We start from the raw sequence: 25,304 nt of genomic DNA, 5'->3' as shown, positions 1-25,304 counted from the left end.
ATGATCCAGCAGTTGTGGGAGCTGCTGGACAACTGTCACTGTAGCCTTTTCAGTAACACCCACATCATGTGAAGGTGCCTTCATGATCATTCTGATAAATCCTATTCAATGGTTAAGGTATAAACATTAACATCAGGGCATATAATAATACCGCTCAAAATTATTTCTAACTACAAATTGGATGAATGTTTGGAATTACTTTGGAGATTTGGATTTGGTCATTTACACACGCTGGCACCATCATAGGAGTTAAGAATTTCTTTCACTATAAAATCAAGAACCTGGGAGTCAATTATTGGATCAGTTCCCCATTCAATATTACAGAAAAAAACAAGCAATAAAGAATAGCACTAAGATACCACAGATCAAAGTGTGATTAAATACAGAGAAATCAGATGACACACAATGCAAGAAACAAACTAGTAGGTCGTTTGGCCACTTTCACCCACTGCACTATTCAATATGATTGTGGCTTAATATAATTTCAATGCATGTTTTCTGCACGAACTCTGTATCACTCAATTATATTACCAATGCAAAATCTATGTGTGAAAATGTGCAAGCCCATTTACCTAATTGGTCTGAATCCCAATGAAGCTTTTCTGCATTCCTCCTCACAATCCATACTTCCACCAAGATGAATATAAGCAATAAGTTTGGAATATAGTACAGTTGGTCCCACATCCAAGTTGTTGCTGGGGTGGCTTCATTTGGTGTGCCACAAGTCTAGTCACAGAATCTTGACTGATTTATCCTCAATACCACATGTGCTAGCTTAAGATCCTCATGTGGTACTTCATCAAAGACATTCTAAATGTCCAATATACCACATCAATAGTTGCTGGTGCTGGACATGTGAAAGGGGATTGGTTGCTAGTTTTACACATCTCGACTGGAAATTTATGTGAGGCAGTAATCTCACATTTCCATGACCACTGATGAATATTTCCCATTTCTGAGCCTGCCGATAGATCAGGGACTAATCTTCAGAATCAGAATTTATTGGTGTTTTGCGGCAACGCCATAGAGCGAACGTACATATTATAACCATCTTACGACATTACTATAAAAAATAAAATAACAGTATGTCTTTGGTTCATTGATTGTTCAGGAATTTGATGGCAGCAGGGAAGAAACTGTCCTTGTGCCGCTCATCTTTAGGCTCCCGTACATTTTCCCCGATGGTAGGAGAGTGAAGAGGACATGGCCTGAGTGGTGGGGGTCTTTGAGAATAGATATTCTCGACGGAGGAGTGAAGTCTAGTGCCTGTGATGTGGCAGACCGAATTAACAACTATTCTGGTCCTGAGAGTTGGCGTCTCCATACCAGGTAGCATGCAACCAGCCAGACTGCTCTCCACAGTACACCTGTAGAAGTTTACAAGAGTCTTCGGTGACATACCAAACCGGCTCAGACACATCACAAAGTATAGCCACTCGTGAGCCTTCTTTGTGATTGCATCAACATGGAGGCTTCAGGACACATCCTTGGAGATGTTGACACTCAAGAATTTGAAGTTTTTGACCCTCTCCACTACTGAGCCCTTGATGAGGATTGGATCTTGTTCCCCTGACTTCCTCCTGAAGTCCATAATCATCTGGTCTTGCTGACATTGAACGCAAGGTTGTTGTCATTACACCATTGAATGAGCTGATCTATCTCCCTCCTGGACGCTTCCTCATTGCCGTTTGTGATTCTGCCGACAACTATGGTGTCATCGGCAAACTTGTAGATGGCCTTGGAATTGTGCCTGGGCACATAAGCTTGCTAGCAAAAGAGAGTTGACCTTTAAAATATGGTGTGCAATATGACCAACAGGGAGATGATTGCATTTGTGGGGATTCCAAGATTAAAGGACACAAACATAAGAAATCTAATAGGAACTTCAGGAGACCACTCTTTACTTGAATCTGTGGACAAATGGATTTCTAGAGACAAACAACTGGGATCACGCTGGTCTCCTGGAATTAACGGTTAATCTTCTAAACCAAAGCAGACAAAAATAATCAGACAACCCAGAGAAAGGAATGAGCTTCATTCATTTAAGATTTCAGTTGCTAATCTTCCAATCTGATCAAGGCAAGCCCAGTATCTTTCTACCTGTGAAGATGGCCATTTGGTACATTGTGAAGTGGGAATAGGCAAATGGGGCGGAGGTCAGTACTAAGATGTCATTGCCTATTCAACCTTCTTCAAAAGGATAAAGTATCCTATATACGGAAAGGCCACAGTTAATGGAAGACCTGCCTTATGAAAATCCAAATTTATGCAAATGCCCCCAGACTCTGATCTATGGTATAGTACTCGAATCCCTCTAGCAGGAAACAAGGTGGAGATTGCCCACAGTAAAAAGCCAATACTTTCTCCAAATTCTCCTTCAGGTATGATCAAATTACACAAACCCTGAACCACTTCTCTTCACACTTTAGTTTAATAAACTACTCACAATTTTCTTGCTGATTTGTGGATCACCTCCACCTGTCACTCCACCCAGGGTGTATTCAAACAAACATCACTGTTCACTGGCTAGAAAAAAAAACCCTATCACCTATGTTGTCCTTCCAAAGGCTACCCGTTGCAAATCATTTTTCCAGGGGTTTCAACATTAACATTTTCACACTGTGATTTTGGGGGAAATTGTTTATTTCTGATTTATGGAAAATTCAGTTTATGGATGGTCTTAGGAACGTAACCAATACACAACATTGGGGCCTCTATAACTGCCCACTGTTAAAACTAACTCAACTGTTGGAGGTATGAATTATGACTGTTTAAACATTCATTTCGTACTTAATGGTTGAAAAGTTGAATAAAATTAACAAACCTGTCTCCTTAGATGCTTGAAGTTTCTGGCCATTGCAAAATGCCCCATGACCTTTTTGGCCTGTGTACAGCTTACGTGCAACACAGTTATAGATTACACCCAGCTCAAGCTGTTGAAGACAAATAGAGGAAAAATGTTATGTCATCAGGGGTCAATTCATTGGTACAAGGCATTGGTGAGGCCACATTTGGAGTACTGTGTACAGTTTTGGTCACCAAATTATAGGAAAGATATAAACAAAATGGAGAGAGTGCAGAGAAGGTTCACGAGAATGTTGACAGGATTTCAAGGTTTGAGTTACAGGGAAAGGTTGTGCAGACTAGGGCTTTTTTCTCTGGAGCGTAGAAGATTGAGGGGGGACTTGATAGAGGTGTTTAAGATTTTAAAAGGGACAGACAGAGTAAATGTGGATAGGCTTTTTCAATTAAGAGTGGGGGAGATTCAAACTAGAGGGCATGGTTTAAGATTGAAGGGGGAAAATGATAAGGGGAACATGAGGGGAAATTTCTTTATGCAAAGGGTGGTAGGGATGTGGAATGAGCTTCCGACAGACGTGGTTGAGGCGGGATCATTGGTTACATTTAAGGAAAGACTGGATCGTTACATGGAGAGGAGGGGACTGGAGGGGTATGGACTGGGTGCTGGTCAGTGGGACTAGGAGGGTGGGGATTTGTTACGGCATGGACTAGTAGGGCCAAACTGGCCTGTTCTGTGCTGTAAGTGGTTATATGGTTATGGTAAGTCAGTGATGCCAAATAGATCACAAATTATCAAAGAGAGGTACAGAAACTATTCTCAGAGCTGAAATGAGACAACTTGTATTTACACAGCACCCTTACAATGTCAAACAAAAACTGTCTCATCAAAAAAACTCTATCTGAAGTTGCAAAAAATGGGACAAACCCAGAAGAATGAGATACTGGAGGAACTCAACGAGTCAGACAGTATCCATGGGTAGAAGTGGTCAGTCAGTGCTTCAGGTTGGGATTCGATCTCCATAAATGGTCCCGACCAGAAATGTTGACTGACCATTTCTAAAAAATAGAACAGTACAGTACTGTACAGCCCTTTGGTCTGTGCTGAACACGATGTCCAAATCAAATTAAAAATATGCTGGTTGCAGTTGATAGACATCTCTCTATCCCCTCATATTCATGTGTCTGTCTCAGAGTCTAATAAAGTTACTGCTCTTCTGCTTTCACTACTACTTCAGTCAGCCCATTCCAGGCAGCTGCCCCTGTTAAGTAGTTGTCCTGAACATTTTCCTTAAACTTCCTTCCCCTCATCTTAAAAACGTCTTCTAGCGTGTGACACTCTTCCCCCGTGGGTAAATATTCTGACCGTCCACCCTATCATGATGCTATAAATCTGTCAGGTAGCTCCAGCCTTCAATGTGAGAGAAAATAACCCAAGTTTGTCCAGCCTCTCCCCACAACTCATACCCTCTAAACCAGGCCACATCCTGGTAAACATCCATGGATGTTAGAGGGTTTTGGGTGAGAGGTAGGGAAGAATTAAGTTGTTGTGGAATAGGTTTACCTGGTCGGCACAGTAAAAGGATAAGGAACAAAATGTAGGAGCACGTTGCCTGCACAACAACCCACTTCACTGATCTCTAGCATTGCACTACTGGCAAGGTTGTTGAATCCCTTTATCTAAAAGGGGTATATTTCTTCCTCAAATTGTACATAATTTTCTCCTGGGGGAATACAACTTTGCAATTCCGTATTCCATCATGTAATATTTAGTTGGGAGATGGATTTCCATGTGACCACGATACACTTCCTGGCTACCAACATGGCAACCTTCACGAACTGAATTTGGTATCTGGACAGTTTAAAACTCATGTCCATAATGTTTCCCAGAAGGTATAATTCCAGATCCTGTGCTACTGTGCTATAATTTTCTATGTTCTTAAGGAATCTACCAATACTGTAGATTCAAAAGGTTTGCGAGACTATTAGATGAACGGGCAGGTTATCTTGAGAGAAAAGATTGGAGCTGCTAGTCCTGTGTCAACTCATGGTTAGAAAAGTGAGAAAAGACTTAATTGAATCATATAAAATTTTGACAGGTGTTGACAGGGTGAACATGGAGAAGGTGTTTTTTTTGTAGAATGCAGAATTGTCATGTTCAATCCTCACTTTAAAAATAAAGTTGCCATTAAGACATACGTGACCTTTTTCCCTTCAGAGAGCAATGAGTCTTTGGAGCTCTCTTTCCACTAGACCAATAGAAGAGCCTTTGAATATTTTTAAGACAGAGGTAAATACCTGTGTCAGGACAGCATGACAGCAGTTATTAATGGTTGATAAGCAAGGAAGTGAAAATTTACCAAGGTTGCTAGAGGTAAGGTTACAAGCATATCAGCCATGATTTTATTTAAAGGAAGACCAGGTTTGAGGACCAAGTTGTCTATTCCTACCACTAATCTGCATGTTCATGTTCAAATCAGAGGCGAGCAAGAGCCCAGAGTAGAATTTCCTGCATCAACTGTACCTCAAAAATTACATAAATCTAGTCAGAAATCTTGGAAATGTGCTTTAGGTGTGGTGTGGAGATTGGAACCTTTATCCACTCAACCTGGGTATGTACAAAGGTGAGATCCTTCTGGGAGGACCTGGGTCCTGGGGGATATTCTGAAAAAAAATTACAAAGGTGGATTTTCCACAGAATCTGGAATTGTATCTTCTGGGAAACATTATGGACATGAGTTTTAAACTGTCCAGATACCAAATTCAGTTCGTGAAGGTTGCCGTGTTGGTAGCCAGGAAGTGTATCGTGGTCACATGGAAATCTGCCTCCCAACTAAATATTACATGATGGAATACGGAATTGCAAAGTTGTATTCCCCAGGAGAAAATTATGTACAATTTGAGGAAGAAATATACCCCTTTTAGATAAAGGGATTCAACAACCTTGCCAGTAGTGCAATGCTAGAGATCAGTGAAGTGGGTTGTTGTGCAGGCAACGTGCTCCTACATTTTGTTCCTTATCCTTTTATTTTAGGTTTCTTTGGGTCCTTCTTAAGTTCTCTTAAAGGGTTTTTGACTTTAACGATATTTTTGTTCTTTGTATTTGTTTAATCTATATAATTTTTTTCTTTTTTGTAATAGAGTACGGGAGGGGGGAGAGGATAAAATAGACTGTATGATATACACTATTGTTGGAAAAAAAATGTATTGTTTATTTGGATTTTTTGAAAATCAAAAATAAAATATTCAAAAAAAAGATAGAGGTAGATAAATTCTTGATAAGCAAGGAAGTGAAAAGTTACCAAGGTTGCTAGAGGTAAGGTTACAAGCAGATCAGCCATGATTTTATTTAAAGAAAGACCAGGTTTGAGGACCAAATTGTCTATTCCTACCACTAATCTGCATGTTCATGTCCTAATCAGAGGCGAGCAAGAGGCCAGAGTATAATTTCGTCAGAGGACTTGGGGCTGGAGGAGATTACTAAAATGGGAAAAGGCAAGGATCATTAAGGGATCTGATATCTAGACGAGAATTTTATAATCAAGGTGTTGCTCTGCCTGTGTACATTACCATCCTTGGGGACTGGTGAGTGAATGGGGCACCAGAACTTTGAATGTTCTCGTTCTCATGGAAGGTAGAATAGGCACCCAAGAGAGTATAGGAATAGTCAAGGCTAGAAATAACAAATACATAAATGGGGTTTTCAGCTAGGTAAGGAAACAGTCGCAATATAATAGTCAACATACTTGCACACCTTCATCCCCTTCCAGGCAAAGGAGTGTAAAGCACTAAATGTAAAGTAGCCTCCATCCGGGAAGTTTGCTTCATGGCACAGAATGAGGTACTGTATATGAAGATTTTCATTCCACACACATTCCATCTGTCCGCTATCACCAACTCTCCCTGTGATATCTTTTAACTCGTCACTCACAGGAACAGAATGCAGAAAAACAACAACTGGACAAGAATCAGCTCTTTTCTGTTGTTTCTGGCTGGATTCTCTGCCAATGGCTTTTTTCATCTCTGAAAGGTAATACCAGCTCATCCCTCTTTCCTTCCCCCATCTCTCCTCCGCCAATACAAACGCAGCCTTCTAATCCTTACACTCTCAGTCACTTCCCCATTTGAGGTCTCAGGAGCTCCTAATAATAGCTCTGCATCTCCCGTTTCTAATTTAATGTTTCTCCCAATCTAAGACTATTCTTTGTTCTCTTTTACTCCCTTCATTTTCCTATCAATTACTAGTTAATCCTTGCTTCACTCATTAATATAAAACTTTCCCAATGTTCTTGCTTCCAAATGCAACTCTTTGCCCAGTGCAACAGTGCTTATGTGTTCTGGTGGTTGCCACCCTTAATTTGTTGTTATTAAACCATCTGTTCAACCACACAGTAAATTTATTTTAAAGATCTAGAATTATAAGCTCTAGTAACAGTCAAATTCATATTACGTGTTTCAGTGTTTTTAAAAAAATCAAGTTCAAGGTCCATGGGGAAGGACATTTAACTGTGATCCATTAGTGACTTCAGACTCACAGCGAAGTCTCTCCGTTGCCCTTTGAAATGGCCCAGCAAGCCATTCATCAATGTTAAAATGGCTCAGAACGCTAGGAAGACCTTCACCACTTGACTCATGAGGGTGATTCACAACCAGTCCTTCAGAGGTATATAGTGAAGGGAGTATTCAAAAAACACATGGACAGGGCCATACCCTACCATCTGGGGTGCAACATGCTGTCAGGATCCCAATCCATTCCTCCAAAGCTTCCAACAATCCCCTTAACTGTGCATCCTGTGCAACTATAGTCTTACCTTCCATCTGAGCTATCCCCTGTTCTCCTTGAGTAAACACTTGCTGTCTAGTGTCGGTGGCCTGCTCGTGGTTACCATCTCCTGCAGGTCCAAGCTTGTCTACTCTTCTTAATTGCTCTAGAAGCTGCCACCCAGGTCTTATTCTTTGCTGCACTGCTGCCCTCGATCCCGATGATCACAAATTCACGAAAGGCCTTTGCTCCTTCCTGTGGGATACTGTATAGTTAGATGTTCCTCAGGCTTGGAAATCCAAGGGACTCAACTGGTCAGCACTTCAAGCAAACAGACTCAATCTCGACAAATTAACACACCAAGGTGACTAATGTTCGCCATATGGTAAACATAAGCTTAACATTCACAATTCATACATGTGGCAAAGAGTTATCAATGTTATGATAGACCTTTGGAGGGCCAACTTCTCAGCTGTAAATCATCAACGAAAGAACACCACCACCCTTCTCTGAAGCTTCAGTCATTTATTAGCTAACCAGTTGAGGTGGTAATTACAGGCTCAATGCTGCTGCATAGAAGAATAGTCCAGTACAGACTAGAAGGGCTGAAGGGCCTGCTTCTGTGCTGTAAAGTTCTATGGCTCTAAGAAGAAAAACCTGACTCTTTTTGTCAGGTGCATGTGATTCATTCTGGTTTTTGAGTCAGGGATAACCAGCAAAATCCTTAGCTGAACTGAAAGCAGCTGTGGTGCAATTCTCACCAATCAGAAATGTGACCGAGCTCCATGTAAATTCTAACTCAGTGTTAAAGGCGGGATCAATTTTAACATTTAAGAAGAATTTAGACAGGTACATGGAAGGGAGAGGTATGGAGGACTATAGATTGGGTGGAATTGGGAAAAAAAGTTTGACACAGATTAGAAGGGCCAAAGGGGCCTGTTTCTGTGCTGTAGTGTTCTATGGTTCTAAATATATCTTCTTCATGGGTACATCCAATTGCCCTTCCTCCCCACCACACCCAGAATAGCCACGGTTAATTTAGCAGACTGGAGCAATAGAGGTCTGGTCATGAGCAGTGGAACCCTGGAAAGGGTCAACCTTTCAGGACAGGAATTGGGGGAGGGGAAATAATTTGATGAAATCAACCTGCAGGAAAAGCAGTTCAATGTGTTATTTGTTACCTCTTTATTGACAGCCAATCCAATGGAGACTGCCACCACTGGGGCTCTGAAAAACAAAGTCAAGGGTTACAATTCTATTCTTAAAAAATCAGAGTTGCCTGGAATTCAGAAACCATTTTAGCCCAATGTTTATGTTAGCCAAAAGTTTTAAAAAAAAACAGCTATACAACCTCATCCATTATCCACCTCTCCTATAATCTTTCTACCCACTTGGAGAGTCTTCTGCATTAAGTGCTCACCCAAGTACATGGAAAGGTGCTGCAAGTTTCTGCTTTGTCTCAACTTGCAAACAAGTACTAATCTTCAGATTCCCAATGTTCTCCCATTAAGATATCTTTCTGTCACCAATTTTCCTACAACTTCTCCCACTAGCCTCTTTTAAACTGCAGCACCTGGGTAGCCCTCCTAGGACCCAGGTACAATTACTGGGGCAAAGGTGCTGGAAGCATCTTTTAAATTGCAGGGGGATCTACCCATTAAATCACCAATCCAACGATTTAAGGGGGGGATCCCGCCCACGCAATGATGTACTCACCAGATGTTTGGATGCTGGCTGCCCGATGATGCATACACACTGATGGGTCAGCCATTTTCATTTTCAAATCGCCTGTGGATGTGACATAGGTAAGTTTAACTGGTTCCCTGACTACCTCTGAAGTGGCTCAGGGACCCGGTTGGATTCCAATGGGTTTGACCGGGTCAGACCCTTTCTAACTGCCGCATAACTGGGGTGCTAACTAGACAAATTGCCCAATTAACCCCATTTTACATGGCAATTTGAAAGGGCTACTGACCCTACACTTGGGTTTTGTAAGTTTCTGTTTAACCCTCCCCCCTCAAAAAAAATTGAGTCAGAATCTTCTAACCCATTTTGTCCATGCTATCAAAGTGGTCTCCACAAGCAAGTACCATTTGCCTACATTTGGCCCATACCCTACAAACAGTCCCTATCCCTGACTTTTAAATGTTAAAACTGTATCTGCCTTTATCACTTTTCATGGCAGCTCAATGTCTAAATCCACCTCCGTCTGTGTGAGAAGCTGCTTCTCAAGTCCCTTCTAAATCTATCCCCTCTCACCAAACATCTACAAATGACAATCATGTAGACATACAAAACAGATGCAGGATCAGGTCACACTCTCTTTTAACTCTGCATTACTTTTCTACACTAACCTCATTCCCTCCTAAAAGGTTCAGTCCCACCCCAGTGCTTGAAGAATCTTCCATGCAGCAAATCACATGGACAAACTGCTGTTTGTCTTGGTGTGAGCTGGTCAGTGACATAGAACTAGGTAAAATATCAGGGTGAGGGTGGAAAGAAGGCATAAAAAAATTATGCAACCTACAAGAAAGAAAACAAAGATTTGCCAAAGTTGTTCAGCCAGGGGGATTTCAGGCTGGGAGCCAGCATTCAACCAGGTACCTACACCCATGGTAAAAGAAAATTAATGAGACATTGCAATTGATGGGAGTAAAGTATATTCCCTGGCAGATTGCAAAGCTTGTTTTTGACCTAAGAATGAGTAAAACTCAAGCATAAATGATGAAAAATTGCCACCTCTTTAAAAGGAGCTTTCAGATCATCCTTCATCAGAGTTTCTGAAATGTGGTACAGATCAAAGGCATGCATTCTTTAAAACAGGGCAATTAGGTTCCAAACCACAAAGCACCTTCACCATGGGGCTTAGAGAATGAACATTTTTCAGTGTAGCCGAATGAACAATGCTCTGATTTAGTTATTTCAAATGGCATCTTTACGAACTGAACATTTTTCAGTGTAGCCGTTAATCAATTGTCCCAAAATTGCCAAACAGAACTAAAAATAAAATTTCAAGCACTGCTTATGCTCACGGCCCCTCGTTATCGGGCTCTCTGCTAAGTTGCTTCCTGTTCCATCTATTTAAGCCTATGCTCCATTGAAAACAACCCTACTCAGCCATTCCCTCTCTGCAAGTACACTGTTCTATTAGTGTCGAGGTCCCTCTTCCAGTTCCATCACATCCTTCCTGTAGCATGGTGAGCAGGACAGCACACACAACTCCAGCTGTAGCCCAACTCGTGAATTAAATCGTTATAGCATGGTTTCTCTGTTTTCAAAATATTTTAAGGCTGGGTCTATGAACACAGGCATCTCATATGCCTTTTTGAGTACCTTGCCTTGCTACTTCTATGCTCAGAAATGGCCATTCATACCAAGGTCCTACTGCTCCTCTATACTTTTCAGAACCACACTATGTATTATATTTTCCTTGGATTTATTTGTCGTCCCCAAATGCATTACTTCTCTGAATTGAATGCTATGTCCTACTTTCCTGCCCACTTAATCAGCTCATTGATACTTTCCTACAATCTCACAATCACTACCTTGTAGGTTTTTGGGTTTCTTGAAAAAATCTCAATTGAGAATGCTGAATCAGTGATGGCATTACCACAAAGAGCAAGGGACCTGCCCAACAGAACCTACTGTGCAGATTTGCATCAGATCTATCAGGTTTAAATCTTTGGCCAGATAATACAAAAGATACCAAATGCATTGGAGGAGAGGGTGGTGGAGGAGGAATAAACGGGGTGGGAAGGGCAGAGGGGGACGAAGGTCTGGAAATCTCTGCTTCTAGGGCAATGAGGGGAAATCCAGGAAGAAAGAGAGGGAGAGCGTGGATTTGTTGTACATGGAAAGAGAGGGAGGACCTGTGATGTCTACCCTGAATAAGTCTCTGGTAAATCTGCATATGGATTTGATTCTGTTCAGAGCTGCATGGACTCAATAAGCGAAATGACCTCCTGTGGTGCAACAATTCTAATTTTGTGATTCTACTTTCCCTGGATCCTTTGGAGTTTTATTCCCCAAATTACCATAATCTGCTGAAAATCTAAGAAATCTGCATTAAAATATGCTTCTCCTTAGTCCCCTATTTTCTCCACAAATATTTCAAATCAAGTTGGTTAGCCGGATCTTTCCTTTAAATGAATCACCAAGTGTGGGTTTATTTTCTGTGCCTTTCTCAATGATAAATTAAATAATCCATTTTGTCCACAAATAAAATCTTTTAGTTGGTTTCTTAAACTTTCTATATCTGATAATGTAGCTAGGCACTTCTGGACTTTAGCGCAGTGGTTTTCAAACTTTTTTTCCCCACTCACATACAACGACTTTAAGTAATCCCTATGCTATAGGTGCTCTGTGATTAGTAAGGAACTACTTAAGGTGGTTTTTCCAACATTTGAACCTCTTTCTGGGGGCTTTATTGTTCCTGGGCTTTGGCTTGAAGTGAAGGTTGAGCTTGCAGCGAACCAGCCGGTGGTCAGTGTGGCATTCCGCGCTAGGCATGACCCTGGTGTGGAGCACATCTCGTTTGTCACTTTCTCGCACCAGGATGTAGTCCAGGAGGTGCCAGTGTTTGGATCGGGGATGCATCCAGGTGGTCTTAAGGCTGTCCCTCTGCTGAAAAAGGGTGTTTGTAATGACAAGCCGCTGTTCTGCGCAGAGCTCCAACAGGAGGCGCCCATTGTCGTTGCACTTGCCGACGCCATGCTTGCCCAGGATTCCTGGCCAGGTTTCTGAGTCTTTGCCGACACGAGCGTTGAAGTCGCCCAGGATGACAACCTTGTCGGCTGTAGGGGTACGTTGGATGAGGTCGCGCAGGTCGGTGTAGAACTTGTTCTTTTCTGCTGGTTCCGCCTGGAGGGTTGGAGCATAGACACTGATGAGGGTGATGTGATGCTTGTTTTGAAGTGGGAGTCGCATGGACATGATTCGGTCCGAGAGGCCTGTCGGAAGGTTTTCGAGTTTGGAGGCAATGAAGCTCTTGACCATGAAGCCTACACCAGATAGGCGTCGTTCATCCGAAGGCTTGCCAGACCAGTAGAGTGTGTAGCCCGCGCCGCGTTCTTGGAGGCTGCCTACATCTGCCAGGCGGACTTCACTGAGAGCGGCTATGTCGATGTCAAGTCTGAGGAGTTCATGTGCAATGAGGGCAGACCGACGTTCAGGTCGGTGGCTGTCAGTCTTGTCTAGCATGGTTCTGATGTTCCAGCATGCTAGCTTGAGTTTGTGAGCATCTTTTGAGGGGGAGGACGTGGAGGGGGAGGACGTGGAGGGGGAGGACGTGGAGGGGGAGGACGTGGAGGGGGAGGACGTGGACCTGTCCTCGGGCCTGCGCAAAGGAGCTTTTAGGTGGAGTGCAGTGCGCGCAGTACTGGCCCCACCCTTTACACCCATGGTTCGTGTGCCGTGGCCAAGCAAGCTGGGACGTGGCAGCGAGGTCCTTGGGTCGTAGGTTTTATATCGGAGTGGCCTTCTCCTATGCAGGTTTCTTACCCGGGCTGGAGGGGCCTGCCTCCCCTCCTAGGTCGGTCCATACTGCCCGGACCGGGGCCGAGGCCGCCGCAGTTCACCCTGTGCCTGGACTGGGGCCACCGCCTCCCACTCCCTGCCCGGACCGGGGCCTCCGCCTGCCTCACTCGACCGAGTCCGGGGCCGCCGTCTCCCCCTTGCTCCTGCCCGTATCGGGGCCGCCGCCGTCTACCCTTCGCCCGGACCGGGGCCGGGGCCGCTGCTGCTCTCCCTGTGCCTGGACTGGGGCCGCCGCCTCCCACTCCCTGCCCGGACCGGGGCCTCCGCCTGCCTCACTCGACCGAGGCCGGGGCCGCCGTCTCCCCCTTGCTCCTGCCCGTATCGTGGCCGCCGCCGTCTACCCTTCGCCCGGACCGGGGCCGGGGCCGCTGCTGCTCTCCCTGTGCCCGGACTGGGGCCGCCGTCTCCCCCTTGCTCCTGCCCGTATCGGGGCCGCCGCCGTCTACCCTTCGCCCGGACCGGGGCCGGGGCCACTGCTGCTCTCCCTGTGCCCGGACTGGGGCCGCCGTCTCCCCCTTGCTCCTGCCCGGATCGGGGCCGCCGCCGTCTACCCTTCGCCCGGACCGGGGCCGGGGCCGCTGCTGCTCTCCCTGTGCCTGGACTGGGGCCGCTGAAAAGTGGCAAAGCAGCAGGTATGGATGGAATCCCCCCAGAAGTCTGGAAGGCTGGCGGCAAAACTCTGCATGCCAAACTGCATGAGTTTTTCAAGCTTTGTTGGGACCAAGGTAAACTGCCTCAGGATCTTCGTGATGCCACCATCATCACCCTGTACAAAAACAAAGGCGAGAAATCAGACTGCTCAAACTACAGGGGAATCACGTTGCTCTCCATTGCAGGCAAAATCTTCGCTAGGATTCTACTAAATAGAATAATACCTAGTGTCGCTGAGAATATTCTCCCAGAATCACAGTGCGGCTTTCGCGCAAACAGAGGAACCACTGACATGGTCTTTGCCCTCAGACAGCTCCAAGAAAAGTGCAGAGAACAAAACAAAGGACTCTACATCACCTTTGTTGACCTCACCAAAGCCTTCGACACCGTGAGCAGGAAAGGGCTTTGGCAAATACTAGAGCGCATCGGATGTCCCCCAAAGTTCCTCAACATGATTATCCAACTGCAAGAAAACCAACAAGGTCGGGTCAGACACAGCAATGAGCTCTCTGAACCCTTCTCCATTAACAATGGCGTGAAGCAAGGCTGTGTTCTCGCACCAACCCTCTTTTCAATCTTCTTCAGCATGATGCTGAACCAAGCCATGAAAGACCCCAACAATGAAGACGCTGTTTACATCCGGTACCGCACGGATGGCAGTCTCTTCAATCTGAGGCGCCTGCAAGCTCGCACCAAGACACAAGAGAAACTTGTCCGTGAACTACTCTTTGCAGATGATGCCGCTTTAGTTGCCCATTCAGAGCCAGCTCTTCAGCGCTTGACGTCCTGCTTTGCGGAAACTGCCAAAATGTTTGGCCTGGAAGTCAGCCTGAAGAAAACTGAGGTCCTCCATCAGCCAGCTCCCCACCATGACTACCAGCCCCCCCACATCTCCATCGGGCACACAAAACTCAAAACGGTCAACCAGTTTACCTACCTCGGCTGCACCATTTCATCAGATGCAAGGATCGACAATGAGATAGACAACAGACTCGCCAAGGCAAATAGCGCCTTTGGAAGACTACACAAAAGAGTCTGGAAAAACAACCAACTGAAAAACCTCACAAAGATAAGCGTATACAGAGCCGTTGTCATACCCACACTCCTGTTCGGCTCCGAATCATGGGTCCTCTACCGGCACCACCTACGGCTCCTAGAACGCTTCCACCAGCGTTGTCTCCGCTCCATCCTCAACATCCATTGGAGCGCTCACACCCCTAACGTCGAGGTACTCGAGATGGCAGAGGTCGACAGCATCGAGTCCACGCTGCTGAAGATCCAGCTGCGCTGGATGGGTCACGTCTCCAGAATGGAGGACCATCGCCTTCCCAAGATCGTATTATATGGCGAGCTCTCCACTGGCCACCGTGACAGAGGTGCACCAAAGAAAAGGTACAAGGACTGCCTAAAGAAATCTCTTGGTGCCTGCCACATTGACCACCGCCAGTGGGCTGATAACGCCTCAAACCGTGCATCTTGGCGCCTCACAGTTTGGCGGGCAGCAGCCTCCTTTGAAGAAGACCGCAGAGCCCACCTCACTGACAAAAGGCAAAGGAGGAAAAACCCAACACCCAACCCCAACCAACCAATTTTCCCTTGCAACCGCTGCAATCGTGTCTGCCTGTCCCGCATCGGACTGGTCAGCCACAAACGAGCCTGCAGCTGACGTGGACTTTTTACCCCCTCCATAAATCTTCGTCCGCGAAGCCAAGCCAAAGAAGAAAACTTAAGGTGGTATGTGAGTGGGAGAGAAAAGGTTGATAACCATTGCTCTAGACCAAATTATTACTAAAATATTTTCCTTGAAAAAAATTGGTCATTTGCCCATTTCCTTTGGAGTAATGAAACTGTGCACAGAATGAGTCAATGAAGTACGATTAAAACACTGATTTACAAACTTAGTTTGTCTACTCACATAAGCAATCCCTTACTAATCACAGAGCACCAATGGCATAAAAGTTTTTAGCAGAATTATTACATTAAAAAAATTCAAAACATGATGTGCATTGTACTCCTCTGCTTTTGAAATTGAGTTTTAGTCGAAATGAATTTCAGAAGTAGAATTTAATGCACAAGCTCATATAAAATTACATTTTTTTTAGGCATTGGACTCCTGTTATTGTGTTAAACTTAAGCACAAATATACAATCCAGTTTTGTATGAAGATTGAGTGTTTCTTTAAGGAGAAAAAGCTGAAAATAAACGAATGGAATTCAAGCTTATACCGATGCACAAAGTTGCATGTTCCATCGATGGGGTCTATTATCCAGGTGGGATCATCAGTCAGAATGCATTTCTCACCAGCTGCAACTGATTCTTCTGCAATGAACCTGTAATAATAATCTAGATTCAGTTAAAAGAAAATCAATCATGTACATCCATCCTGCTACATAATGTATCTTGCATTAAAGATAATGAGTATGGTTACGGCTATGGAGGTTATGGGAGCATCTGAGGAAGGTATCTGAAGGAGTTCGCTTTGCTCCTAGATGCAACAAGGACAGGATTCAACTTGTTCTCATCTACCACCCCACCAGCCTCCACATCCAAGATATTATCCTCTGCAATTTCCACCACCTACAACGTGAAAAATGTATTGCAATCCAGGCTACAAGACTATACGGAAAAGCATCCTCAACTCTTCCACCACTGTATTGATGACTATATTGGTGCTGCTTGTCAACTTTGAACATACAGCACAGACCATTTGGCCCTTGATGCTATGCCGACCCATGTACCCCTTCCAAAAAAAAATAAAACCCCCCTACCCCATAACCCTCTATTTTACTTTCATCCATATGTCTGCCTTAGAGACTCTTAAATGCTCCCAATGTTTCAGCTTCCACCACCATCCCCAGCAATGCATTCCAGACACCCACAACTCTCTGTTTAAAACTAAACAACTACCCCTGATTCCTCCCCTAAATTTTCCTCCCTTAACTTTGTACATATATCCTCTGGTGTTTGGAAACAGGTGCTGGCTGTCCACCCTATCTATCATAATCTTGTTGACCTCTCATCCTTCTACACTCTCATCCTTCTACACTCTCATCCTTCTACACTCCACGGAGAAAAGTCCCAGCTCTGCTAACCTTGCCTCATAAGACTTGTTTTTCAATCCAGGAATCATCCTGGTAAATCTCCTCTGCACCCCCTCCATAGCTTCCATACCCTTCCTATAATGAGGTGACCAGAACTGAACACAATACTTACCAAAGACTGGTAAGTTGTAACATGACCTCTCTACTGAATTCAATCCTATTAATGAATCCCAGCATCCCATTGGCCTTCTTAACTATTCTATCCACCGGTGTGACGACTTCATCCAGGTCATTTATAAAAACCACAAAGACACAAGGGTCCCAGAACAGATTCCTGCAGCTCTCCACTAGTCACCGACCTCCAGGTAGAATACTTTCCTTCCACTACTACTCTCTCCTTTTTTCCTACAAGCCAATTTTTTTTTCCATACAGCTGCATTTCCACAGATCCCATGTCTCATGACTTTTTGGATGTGTCACTTGTGGTGGACCTTGTCAAATGCCTTGCTAAAATCCATGTAGACCACATTTATTGCCCTCCCCTCATCAATTTTGTTTGTAACCTCTTCAAAAAACTCAATTAGGCTCTCGAGGCACGACCTTCCCTTCACAAAGACATGCTGACTATATTTGAGTAGACTGTACTTCTCCAAATGCTCATAGATCCTATCCTTAACAATCCTCTCCATAAATTTACACACCACTGATGTAAGACTCACCAGTCTATAATTCCTAGGATTCTCCCTATTACCTTTTCTAAACAAGGGAACTATATTTGCCATTCTCCAATCCTCCAGCATCTGCCCTGCAGCCAAGGAAGATTCAAAGATCATAGCTACTGCCCCAGCTATTTCTTCTCTCACTTCCCACAGCACCCTGACTGGCCCCGGGGACTTATCAATCTTGATGTTTTTATGATTTAATTTTTGTCCTTCCTTAATCTCTACCTTGTCCAGCACACAGGCCTGTTCAATTTCAACTTCACCATGATCAAGGTCCTTTTCTCTTATGAATACTGATACAAAGTATTCATTTAGGACATTCCCAACCTCCTCCACCACTCCCTTATCCTTTAGTGGCCCCACCTTCATTCTCATCATCCTCCTGTTCTTCGCATACTCATAGAACTCCTTGGGGCTCTCCTTAATTCTACTTGCCAAGGCCTTCTCATTACCACCTTTGAGTGCTCCTAAGTCCTTTTTTAAGCTCCTTCTTGACTACCATATACTTCTCATGATCCTTCCTGTTTCCTGCTTCCTTCTTCCTCTTGACTTGTTGCCTGACCTGTTTTGTCGCCACGGTTCCCTTTTCTTACCATCTTTTCCTTGTCACAGTGTTACAAACCTATCTTGAATCCTGCTCATGTGGTCCCTAAACTTCCTCCATGTTACTTCTGTGCTCTCACCCTTAAACATGTTTCCAATTTATTCTTGCTAGTCCCAGCCACATCCCTTCATAATTATCCCTTCCCCAGTTAAGCACTTTACCAGTTTGATGGTTTATATCCTTCTCCATAACTATATTGAAGCTAAGGGAGTTGTGGTCACTCTCACCAAAATGCTTCCCCCACCGAGAGGTCTGCCACCTGATCAGAACCAAATCCAATATGGCCTCTCCTCTAGTCAGCCGGTCCACATACTGTGTCAGGAAACCTTCTTATACACACCTGACAAATTCAGCCCCATCTATCAGTAGGTCACAGTCAATATTAGGGAGTTGAAATCATCCATAACTACAACCCTCTCTTTCCTGCACCATTCCAAAATCTTCCACCCACATCGACTCAGTGGACACTCCATCTGCAGCATCCTCCCTTTCTATAGCTATGTTACTATCCCTGACCATGCTACTCCTCCCCCCCACCACCATTTTCTACCTTCCATCCTATTCTTTTTAAAACATCTAAACCCAGGTATCTGCATCAGCCAATCTTGCCCTTTCTCCAGCCAAGTTTCAATTACGGCCACAACATTATAGTTCCATATACTGATCCATGCTCTAAATTCATCCCCTTTATTCCTAATACTCCTGGCGTTGAAATGGACACATTTCAAAGCCTCTAACTGGCTACCTTTATGCTTTGTCCCCTGCCTGTTCTTCTTCACCAACTTTGCTGCTACATTTCACCTCAAGTTCACTTGGTCCATCTCTGGCAATACTCTACTCTTTCTCAATCTCCGTCATGTGACCTCTCTATCTGGAACCTGGTGGGAGTGTGGATTTTGAGGGTCACATGACCTTTACGTCTGGAACTTTGTGGGAAGTCGCATCACCTGCCAATCAAGGTTAGACTCTGCCCACCTATTAGTGGACCATCTAATCATTGGGCTCCTTTAATCACCTAGTGATTAATTGGGCTATTCTCTTCAGTTTACTGTACTATTAAGTCCACCTCATGCAATAACTCTTCCTCTTTTGCTCTTCAGCCTGTTAGAAATAGAAATACCTTAACAGAAATTGCTCGAGACAAAAATTGAGAACAAAGAACATTTATTATAACAACAATGCAAAGTTGCGTGCTTCCCCTTACCCTGGGAATACACACATACACTGGGGCTCACCCAACTTTTATACAGTGAATTTCACTATAGGAATACCCTCCCCCTTACATTCTTCTGCCCCCTGGATGGGTTTGGCATAGGAAATCCTTCCTGCCTACGTGCAGATTCAGTAGACGGAGGACCAGGGGGTATCCTGTCAGTGACTTCTCATGTCATTATCCCCATTGTCCTTATTCACAGCCTTGCCCTTGTCCCCATTCACACCTTTCCAACTCTCAGAGCTACAGTCCCTTCATGTGCAGAGTTCGCTAATCCTGTCTAGGTTTACTAATTAAATATGCCTAACTATATAAATCTGTGTATGGCTTACTAATTATATATGTAGAACTTGGTACTTCTGTCTAGGGCTAGGAGACCCTCATCTCATCCAGACTATCTCAACTTCCTACATTCTATTATTCCTTACCTCTCCTTATCTTATTCACACGGTGGGCTCACTGATCCTGTCGAAAGGACTAGAAGGTTCTTATCTTACATAGGCAGATTCTGCTTCCTGCATCCTAATTTCCATGCTTAGCCTGTTCATACTGGTTTAATCCATCACTCCATGTGTCTGTACTAGTTTCCCCATCTTTCATATTTTTATGTCAAGTTTCCTCATCTCTCATAAGCCTGAAGACAAACCCTGCTGTGGATAACACTGGAGGAGTTACTGGCAAGGAATGCATTACATAGGGATTCGGGGTGTTGTATACTGTTGTAGTTGTAGATAGCATCAGAGACTTGCCCACATTACACAAGGAATGGTGGGTAGTGAATTGTAGATCTTGGTTGTATCAGTAGTATTAAGTCTGATGTGAGTATTTGTTTATTTTTAATTTTTATTTATTTATTTAGACATGCAGCAAAGTAAGGCCATTTTGGCCTTCAAGTTCATGCCACCCAATTTACACCCAATTAACCTACACCCCAGTATGTTTCAAATGGTGGGAGGAAACCGGAGCCCCCAGGGAAAACCCATGCAGACATGGGGAGAATGTATAAATTCCTTACAGACAGCACTATTCGAACCTGAGGCCCGATCGCTGGCTCCATAAAGGCATTGCATTGAATGCTACGCCAACTGTGCCACACTGTTGTGTGATTGAGAATACTTGTGTGTGTTACCTTTGTTGCGATCCCCTTGTGTGTGTTTTAATAAGTATCTTCCTGTGTTCAGCCCGTGTCCAGATTCATTGCTCTTTGAACCCACCAAACTTTTCCCATCCCACTCAACAGTCTCCACCTTGGGAGACAAACTCTACAGACAATTTCTACAAATCCAACTCATACAATTATCTTGACTAGACCTCTTCACACCCTGTCCTTACAAGGGATTCTATTCCTTTCTCTCAATTTCTGCATCTCCGTCTCATACACAATGTTTTCATTCTTCAAAAAATGTGGCTTCCCCTTGACCACCATCAACTCAGCCTTCACACACATCTCCTCTATTTCCCACACATCTGCCCTCGCCCTCTCCACCCCTTGTCCTCACCTACAACCCTCTACCTCCAGCACATTACCCACTGCAATTTCCGCCACATACATACAACATGATCCCATTTCCTTCTCCTTCCCTCTCAGCCTTCCGCAGAGGACCACTCACTTCGTGACTCCCTCATTTACTCATCCCTTCCCATTAATCTCCTTCTCGGTACCTACCCCTGTGAACGCAGGAAATGCTACACTTGCACCCGTACCTCTTCCCTCACTGGCCCCAGTCCTTCCAGGTGAAGGAACATTTGTGAATCTGTTGGGGTCGTCTCTTGCAACAAGTGTTCCCATTGTTGTCTCCTCTACATTGGAGAGACTGGGCACAGACCATGAGTTTGTTTTGTTAAGCACCTTCACTCTTTCTGCTGCAATAGCGGGAACCTCCCAGAAGCCAACTATGTCAATTATACCTGTCCATCGCTTCATGCACTGCCAATTCAAAGTGTGATGGAATATTTGGGAATGTATTTGGGTGATAAATTGGTAAAATTAGAGTAGTTTACATACACACACTTTAAAACAGATCTTACTTGAAATACTGAAGAATTTGTATTCAGTGACTTTACAGAGGTTATGGAGAATGCTATGGAGATTTCACAAGTGGCTGTTAATTGAAGTGAATGAATGGACTATTGTCTTTAAAGCCACAGAAAGGTCATTGAGAGGTTATTGTTTACCTAAAACAACAGATTAACAAAAAAACAAACTCCTATTGTCTGCTGGAGAAGGTCAGGGGTTTTGCAAGTGAGAGAGAGAAGGTCATGCTGCCTGGCATTTTGAGTCTCAGAGAGAGACAGAATGGAGTCTTGGACTGTGTGTGACACAGAAAGCTGTAACAAGCCAGGAGAAGCTTGTTGGAACTGAAAACAGAAGCTCCAGAGTGGCAGATGGGTGGAAGTGCTATCTGTCTGATGTTTCTCTTGGAATAAAAAGAACAGAAAGGAACTCTGTGGTAGCCTGAAAGAAAGAGGTTATCATCTGGAGAACCCTGATGGGGCAAGTTTCATCATTGAGACATTGAGGTGACTAATGGTGGTACCTCAGTTGTGGAAATCCTGGAACAACAAATCTCTCTCGGCAAACCCCCTCAAGAACCTTACTGAGCGGTAAACATTTACCTTTCTAGCACCAAAGCCTGGTGAACTTCATAAATGTTAAATTCTGTGCACAGTCTAAGAATTGCCTGCAACCAGTGAACTTGGAAGAATGAGAAGTGAGATTGAATTGTGAACCAAAGAACTTTTCTGAACTTACACACACGTGACATACACGTGCATTTAGAATTAGAAGGGGGGTTAAGTTAGGTTAGTTAAGTCAATAGTAATGTTAAATGTGATTCTGTTTTCATGTTTAAAGATAATTAAAAGCAACTTTTGTTTAAGTAACCATTTGTCTTGGTGAATATCTATTGCTGCTGGGTTTTGGGGTCCTTTGGGCTTGTAATAAAAGGCACGTAAATTGGACGAACAACTCCTAATATTCTGTCTAGACTCTCTCTAACCAGGTGGAATTAACATAGAGTTATTTGCTTTCCTTTAGGTCTCTCTCTCGCTTTCCTGCTTCCCTCTTTGCCTATCCTTGGTCTTCTTTCATCCACTCTTCTCCATTCAAAGCTCCCCCCCCTATCCCCTCCCCTGCCTTCCAACCTAAGACCTATTGCCTATGGTCCTGTGCTCCTCCCTCTGCCCTACCCCTCAATTTTAATCAGGTGCCTGTCTGTTTTTTGCTCATGCCTTGACGAAGGGCTCAGGCCAAAAACGTTGCTACATAAAGAGTGCTGCACGACACAGTGAGTTTCTCCAACACTTTTGTGTCTTAAAATCCATTTTGTGGAATTATTTACATGACAATATAGGATCCTTGGACCTTTTCAAACCTGAATGGTTCAATTCAGCAACATCTCAAATGAAAATAATTCTACTTAAAAGTCAAACAGATTTTAATAAGAAATGTTAATGATAGACTGATCATGAAGGAATTCCTACACATTGATCCAGGGACCACTACAGCAGGAACTTTTCATCTTCCAGTCTATTTAGTCTTTTCCAGCAAGTGATGTCATTGGCAAGTCCAACAATAATTCTTCCCTGAAGAGCCTTCTGGAACAACTGCAGTCTTTGTGGTGGTAGGTCATGTTTAGCCAGTCTTATAGAGTTTTTCAAGGAGGTTACCGGGGAAGTTGATGAAAGGCTGTGGATGTTTTCCACATAGACTTTAGTAAGGTCTTTGACAAGGTCCCGCGTGGGAGGTTAGTCAAAAAGGTTCAGATAGTATTCATGATAAGACAGTAAACTGAATTCAACATTGGTTACATGGGAGAAGCCAGAGAGTGGTAGTGGATGATTGCTTTTCAGACTCGAGGCCTGTGACTTGTGCTGTGCGTCAAGGATCGGCGCTGGGTACATTATTGTTTGTCAGCTCTATCAATGATCTTGTTGATAAGGTGGTAAATTGGATCAGCAGATTACACAAAAATTGGAGGTGTTGTGGGCAGCAAGGAAGGCTTTCAAAGCTCTGCCCAGGGATCTGGACCAGCTGGAAAAAAGGGGCTGAAAAGTGGCAGGTGGAACTTAATACAGACAAGGGTGAGGTTTTACATTTTGGAAGGGAAAATCAAGGTCAGATATGAATGGTAAACAGTAGGGCTCTGAGGAGTGCAGTAAAGCAAAAGGATACAAGGTAGATAGGGTCGTAAAGAGAGCTTTTGGGATATTGATCATAGTATTAAGTTGAGGAGTTGGTCTGTTATGGTAAAGTTGTTTAAAATATTGGTATGGTCAAACTTGGAGTATTGTGTACAGCTATGGTCACTTAACTACAGGAAAGATATCAGTAAAATTGAAAGATTTCAGAGATTTACTAGGTCATTGCCAAGACTTCAGGAACTGAGTTACAGGATGTAGTGTGGATTGCGGACGGTCTCTCCATTGAAACGTGGTGGGAATGTGGATTGTGGAGAGTTATATGACCACTGTCTGAAACCAAGTGGAATTGTGGAGGGTCACATGATCTCTCTGATGATCTCTGATTCATCAGATGCAAGGATCGACAATGAGATAGACAACAGACTCGCCAAGGCAAATAGCGCCTTTGGAAGACTACACAAAAGAGTCTGGAAAAACAACCAACTGAAAAACCTCACAAAGATAAGCGTATACAGAGCCGTTGTCATACCCACACTCCTGTTCGGCTCCGAATCATGGGTCCTCTACCGGCACCACCTACGGCTCCTAGAACGCTTCCACCAGCGTTGTCTCCGCTCCATCCTCAACATCCATTGGAGCGCTTACACCCCTAACGTCGAAGTACTCGAGATGGCAGAGGTCGACAGCATCGAGTCCACGCTGCTGAAGATCCAGCTGCGCTGGATGGGTCACGTCTCCAGAATGGAGGACCATCGCCTTCCCAAGATCGTGTTATATGGCGAGCTCTCCACTGGCCACCGTGACAGCGGTGCACCAAAGAAAAGGTACAAGGACTGCCTAAAGAAATCTCTTGGTGCCTGCCACATTGACCACCGCCAGTGGGCTGATAACGCCTCAAACCGTGCATCTTGGCGCCTCACAGTTTGGCGGGCAGCAACCTCCTTTGAAGAAGACCGCAGAGCCCACCTCACTGACAAAAGGCAAAGGAGGAAAAACCCAACACCCAACCCCAACCAACCAATTTTCCCTTGCAACCGCTGCAATCGTGTCTGCCTGTCCCGCATCGGACTTGTCAGCCACAAACGAGCCTGCAGCTGACGTGGACTTTTTACCCCCTCCATAAATCTTCGTCCGCGAAGCCAAGCCAAAGAAAGAAGACATGATCTCTTCATCTGGAACCTAGTCAAAAGTTGCCAATCAAGCAACTCTGCCCTCCATTAGTGCTAACCTGACCATTGGCCCTTTTAAATCACTTTAGTGATTACCTTGGCGGACTCCCCATCTTACTGCACTTTAAAAACCCACCACAGCAGCTGATTCTCTTTGCTCCCTGGTCCTGACTACAAACGCTGCTTTATGCCAGGTTACAAACTGTGGACATCGGTGGAGGAGTCGTTGATAAGGTGTGTACTACACTGAGAGTTGGACCGTAATACTGCATTGGAATACTTAGCAATGAGCCATACCCCATTGGAACAGGGAGAGAGAAGTATGTGTTGAAGTCCCTGTATAGCAAGAGCGTGCTAGTTTCTGAATATTACTGCACGAGTGAGAGAGAGATTGCGGTATCCAATGTGACTACCGACATTGTTTAAAGTACCAAGTGTTGTTTTATGTCTTCCCCATTACTATTTCTCCGTGTGAGCAATAAAGATCATCCTTTATTTAGCTTGTGTCTGGACTCGTTTCCCTGTTAACCCACCAAACCTCTACATGTGATTTGATCACACGTAACAGAGGGAAAGGATTGACAGTTCAGGACTGTCATAGATGAATGAGGGGAGATTTGATAGAGGTATACAAAATTATGATGGGTAATGATACAGTAAATGCA

The 25,304-nt window shown here is 44.2% G+C and overlaps 2 protein-coding genes across 2 annotated transcripts in view; one reads left to right on the top strand and one right to left on the bottom strand.

Moving 5' to 3' along the window:
* The window catches only part of LOC138755803 (centrosomal protein of 290 kDa-like), a 92,987-nt gene that overhangs the window by 18,224 nt on the left and 49,459 nt on the right, over positions 1 to 25,304 (top strand). The gene's annotated exons all lie outside the window — the stretch shown is intronic.
* The window catches only part of LOC138755802 (inositol monophosphatase 2-like), a 66,455-nt gene that overhangs the window by 15,326 nt on the left and 25,825 nt on the right, over positions 1 to 25,304 (bottom strand). Inside the window, exons 3-5 of the mRNA XM_069922433.1 lie at positions 15,973 to 16,077; positions 8,743 to 8,788; positions 2,825 to 2,933 (exon numbers count right to left, since the gene is read on the bottom strand). Coding sequence (XP_069778534.1) covers positions 2,825 to 2,933; positions 8,743 to 8,788; positions 15,973 to 16,077 — 260 coding nt within the window. The remainder of the gene's footprint in view (positions 1 to 2,824; positions 2,934 to 8,742; positions 8,789 to 15,972; positions 16,078 to 25,304) is intronic.

Source organism: Narcine bancroftii, chromosome 2 (genome assembly GCF_036971445.1).
Source record: "Narcine bancroftii isolate sNarBan1 chromosome 2, sNarBan1.hap1, whole genome shotgun sequence".
Lineage (NCBI taxonomy): Eukaryota > Metazoa > Chordata > Chondrichthyes > Torpediniformes > Narcinidae > Narcine > Narcine bancroftii.
The sequence above is the reverse complement of the archived record's forward strand: the minus strand, read 5'-3'. Positions and strand labels throughout refer to the sequence as shown.